Raw genomic sequence first — 5000 nt, forward strand, 5'->3', positions numbered from 1 at the left:
ACTAAAATGCTATTTATTTCACAAAACCCCTTTAAACTTTTAATTTTACAAACCATCACATTAAAAATAGCATATTTTGGATATTTAGAGCTTTGAAGTGCTGGAAATAAGTGCAGTAAGTGTACAAATAAGTGTCTTTCAAACTCCCTCTGCACGCGATAGGATAGCGCTACACCAACCAGAGCAACGGAGGTGAAGCAGAGCTCGCTGACTGATTAAACATTCACCGTATCCGCTCGGCTAAACTCCGAACACATCTTCCCTTCTTAAGAATGACTTCAGTGCCGTTCTGTTCTTTTCTCAGAGAAAAGCTTGACTCAAGTCTTCCAGAGTCGCAGTCAAAGCTGATTCGAAAGACTGCCGCCGTTCTCTGGATCTCCAGCGCTGTGTATCGTGTCTGTCACGAGATCGGCCCGTGTGTGAGCTCGCGCTGCATTCGTTGTCCGCGCAGCTCAAATGAGCGCAGCTCCGTTCAGACTTTAACACACTTTGCAGCGGGTTATTGTTAACAGTTCTGTGAAAAACTGAACCAATGACACTGTATGTTGAGACGCTGTCCTTGTTGTTTGTGTATCTCTGTGGCACTGGCGAACACGCGGGGGAGCGCTCAGCCAGTACGGGAGCCCAGAGGGAGCGTTGGTGGATTTTAAAGAAAAAAAAACGATTTTCATTCACAAAAATCGACATGAAACTACAAACTCGAATTAATCAATAAAATCAATTTACCCACGTATGTATTGAACCGTGGACTAACTGTATTGTTGCACCTCTACTACATAGGAGGCTACTAGCTACTAAATCAATTTAAATCATAAAAACAACCATATTATTATTTTATAATACACACCAGGTGGATAAGCCTGTTTGTGATTGGTCCCCTGAACATTGGGAACAGAAGCAGAATAGAGATATGTACAGGTTTCCAGCCTGAGCTGCAGGGCCAAATGAAATCTCCGGCAGATCAGGCTGGGTTTAGCCAGTCTAGTGTTGCGGTGAAGCACATGGCATAAAGTTTTAAGACTGGTCCAATATGATTGGTCTTAAAAAGTGGGTTGGTCTTGTCCCGTCCACATGCAAGAGTTCCTACGCCCATGGTTAGTTGATATTAGAGACTTGATATAGAGTACAAGCACTGTGTGAACCTGAAAACACACTGCACTGAGAGGACAGAACGGTTTACTAGGACACTGTAGTGTATTAGTTACAGAGGAAACACAAGACATGAGTGTGTGTGTGTGTGAACCTGAAAACACACTGCACTGAGAGGACAGAACGGTTTACTAGGACACTGTAGTGTATTAGTTACAGAGGAAACACAAGACATGAGTGTGTGTGTGTGTGAACCTGAAAACACACTGCACTGAGAGGACAGAACGGTTTACTAGGACACTGTAGTGTATTAGTTACAGAGGAAACACAAGACATGAGTGTGTGTGTGTGTGAACCTGATAACACACTGCACTGAGTATGTGTTTGTGTGTATCTGTGTGTGTGTTTGTGTGTGTGTGTGTGTATGTGTGTGTGTTTGTGTGTGTCTGTGTATGTGTGTGTGTGTGTGTGTGTGTGTGTGTGTGTGTGTGTGTGTGTGTGTGTGTGTTCCTTGTTTGGCAATACTTGTGAGGACACAAATGTCCTCACTTATATAGTAAAACATGAAAATGACCCACTAGTGAGGACATTGGACTGGTCCTCACTAGTTTAAAAGGCTTATGAATCGGCCAAAACATGTTTTTATTTAAATCTGTTGTCCTGCAGATGTTTCTGTGATGGGTAGGTTTAGGGATAGGGGTTGGGTTAGGGGATAGAAAATACCATTAACATGATATCAAATCAGTGGAAGTCTATGTAATGTCCTCACTAATATAGTGAAACAAACCTGTGTGTGTGTGTGTGTGTGTGTGTGTGTGTGTGTGTGTGTGTGTGTGTGTGTGTGTGTGTGTGTGTGTGTGTGTGTGTGTGTGTGTGAGAGAGAGAGAGAGAGAGAGAGAGAGAGAGAGAGAGAGAGAGAGAAACTTGCTCGTCAATCTTCCCTGTTGTGAGTGAGTGAGTGAGTGAGTGAGTGAGTGAGTGAGTGAGTGAGTGAGTGAGATTTAGTGTGTGTGTGTGTGTGTGTGAGAGAGAGAGAGAGAGAGAGAGAGAGAGAGAGAGAGAAACTCAGTCTTGCATGTCAATCTTCCTGTGATGGGTAGATTTAGTGTGTGTTTGTGTGTGTGAGAGAGAGAGAGAGAGAGAGAGAGAGAGAGAGAGAGAGAGAGAGAGTAACTCAGTCTTGCATGTCAATCTTCCTGTGATGGGTAGATTTAGTGTGTGTGTGTGTGTGTGTGTGTCCTTGTTTATATTAAATTCTGAGGACAAGATGCACCATAAAGTGCGTATCATATGAACACGAAAAACTGCGTAGCATGAGCACGCCAAAACTCACATACATTCCACAAGATTGCACACTTGTACTATTGATACGCATTCAGGTGATATAATGCGAGCCGCAAATTAAAGCTTGGCGAGCCGCTTGAGGCTTCTGAGCTGCCTAATGAGTAACTGCTCTTGCTGTATCAAAATCTCATCTAGCTTTTCTCAGAGACGGTCAAGTTCAGTTTGTGCATGATTACATGAAATAACAATTATTTTAATACTGTATCCTAAATTATGGATAATTAAGCTATATCATATGCTGAAGTAAATTTCTGGAGTGTTAACGATTAAAAGAAAAAACAATAAGAAGAACCGCACAGAACCGTGCCACCCCTAATATGCACCTAAACACAAGCATCCGTTGCAGTTTTCAGCCATTTTATTTATTGTTTTAGGTATTTATTCGAGGGATTTTTTTGTAAACAGACTGAGAGTCCATTGCTTTTATTGTTTGATGGAGGTGAATAAATGATCGGGCAATGTTCATTTTGAAGTGAACTAATCCTACAATGGGAGAAAATATCCTATTACAATAAATTCATCATCATCATCTTGCTTACAGTGATACTGGGGGACCAAATTTATATAAACCTTATTAATAAAATATACTGTGTACAGCCATATATATGAACCCAGAGTATGAATGCAACGTGCAACAAAGTTTCATGCAAATTGTTTCTCCATAGGAAACCATTATAAAGATTTTTTTAATTAAAATTGTGGGTTCATCCGCTGGTGTGTATATATTATTCATCATCAGCACGGTGTATATTGTGTTTAATAAATTAAAATCACTGTCTTTGTGCATTGACACATTCAGCATTTCCATGTTGCGTGTTTAGATTGTCCCGCTGTTTCTAGTGACTGAAATACTAAGTGTTGTAAAATGATTGAATGAATCTCAAACCTCAGTATCTCCAGCTGACAGTTTGGGCTCTTCAGGCCATCAGAGAGCAGCTTCACTCCTGAATCCTTCAGGTAATTGCCACTCATGTCCAGCTCTATCAGGAGTGAGTTTGGTGTCTGCAGGGCCAAAGCCACAGTTTCACAGCCGGTGTCAAAGAGACGACAGTAGGAGAGGCTGCAAAAACAGGATAATTGTCCATGGCATTTATTGAGTGTTTATCTTGTAGGAACGGTGTTTGTAGTAACAGTGATAGGTTATGTTATGTTCTCAATGAACATTTAATTTTTCTGGGCAAAAATATAAATGCTGGAACTGGTGTGGCTAAATTACTGGTGTGGCTAAAATACTAAATCCATTTGAGTAAATACAGATTTTACTCTCCAAAATCAGTAGAAACTTAAAACGCTGATTTTCAGAGTTAAAAACTTTGATTAAACATCTGTCAACAAGTTCCTTACTCTGCTTTTCTGCAGCATCTCACAGCTGGCAGGAGGTTAATGTGGCCTCCTGGTTCAGTCCTGTACCTACTCAGGTTGAGCTCATCCAGCACCTCCTCTGACATCAGCAGTACGTAAGCCATCAATGAGCACATGGAAGATGAGAGATCTCTTCCTGGAGACGATCTGAGGTATGTTTGTATTTCTGTATATAATGAATTGTCATTGAGCTCCAGTAAGCAGTAGAACAGGTTGACTGAAGTGTCAGGTGAGATGCGCTGGTTTTGTAATAGTGTTTTAATGTGTTTGGTTATTTCTGTGACGCTGTCTTTGCTGTCTTCAGTGTGTGTGAACAGCCCTATGAGCAGGTCCTGATTGGATCCCAGTGAAATGCCCATCAGAAACCGTAAAAACAGGTCTAAATGTCCTTTCTGACTTTGCATCGCTTTCTCAACAGCCTTCTCTAGTAAATCATGTAAAGCAATATTTTTGTCTGGCTTGTCGGTGTGGTCAGTCCTGGCCTCTCTCTGTGTTTCTTCAGTGAAAAACTGCAGCTCATCCATGTTCTTGTTCAGGTAGCAGAGGAAAACGTGCACTGCAGCGAGGAACTCTTGAACACTCAGGTGCACGAAACAGAATACCTTCATCTCATAAAGTCCAGCTTCTTGCTTAAAGATCTCAGTGAGAATTCCTGTGGACTCAAAGTCTTCACTTACATCAATACCACATGCTCTCAGATCTTCCTCATAGAACACAATGTTTTCTTGCTTCAGCTGTTCAAACGCTAGCTTAGCTAACTTCAAAAGCATTGTTTTATTGAACTCTAAGAGCTTGGGATGTTCTCTTTCTGTTTTTGTGTCATGCTTCTGGTTCTTCATGTTAATCTGTATCAGCAGGAAGTTGATGTACATTTCAGTGAGTGTCGTGTTGATGTTCTCTGCATTGTTCCCAATGGGGACGTCCTGAAGAACAGTGGCTGTGATCCAACAGAACACGGGAATGTAACACATGATGTAGAGACTACGAGATTTCCTAATGTGTGAGATCATTCTAGAGGCCTGAGTCTCATCTTTGATTCTCTTTCTGAAATACTCTTCCTTCTGCTGGTCAGTGAATCCTCGCACCTTGGTGAACAACCCTACATACTCATGAGGGATCTGATTGGCTGCTGCGGGCCGTGATGTCACCCAGACGTGAGCTGATGGAAGCAGAGTCCCATTCACCAGACTGGCAAACAGTTCATC

At 41.7% G+C, this 5000-nt stretch overlaps 1 protein-coding gene across 1 annotated transcript in view; it reads right to left on the reverse strand.

Annotated features, from left to right (window-relative positions):
- LOC137065050 (NACHT, LRR and PYD domains-containing protein 3-like) overlaps nt 1-5000 on the reverse strand; it is a 71876-nt gene that overhangs the window by 60074 nt on the left and 6802 nt on the right. The window contains exons 4-5 of the mRNA XM_067436615.1: nt 3778-5000; nt 3320-3493 (exon numbers count right to left, since the gene is read on the reverse strand). The exon at nt 3778-5000 is cut by the window's right edge and continues 593 nt beyond it. Coding sequence (XP_067292716.1) covers nt 3320-3493; nt 3778-5000 — 1397 coding nt within the window. The remainder of the gene's footprint in view (nt 1-3319; nt 3494-3777) is intronic.

Source organism: Pseudorasbora parva, chromosome 25 (genome assembly GCF_024679245.1).
Source record: "Pseudorasbora parva isolate DD20220531a chromosome 25, ASM2467924v1, whole genome shotgun sequence".
In the NCBI taxonomy this organism is placed as follows: domain Eukaryota; kingdom Metazoa; phylum Chordata; class Actinopteri; order Cypriniformes; family Gobionidae; genus Pseudorasbora; species Pseudorasbora parva.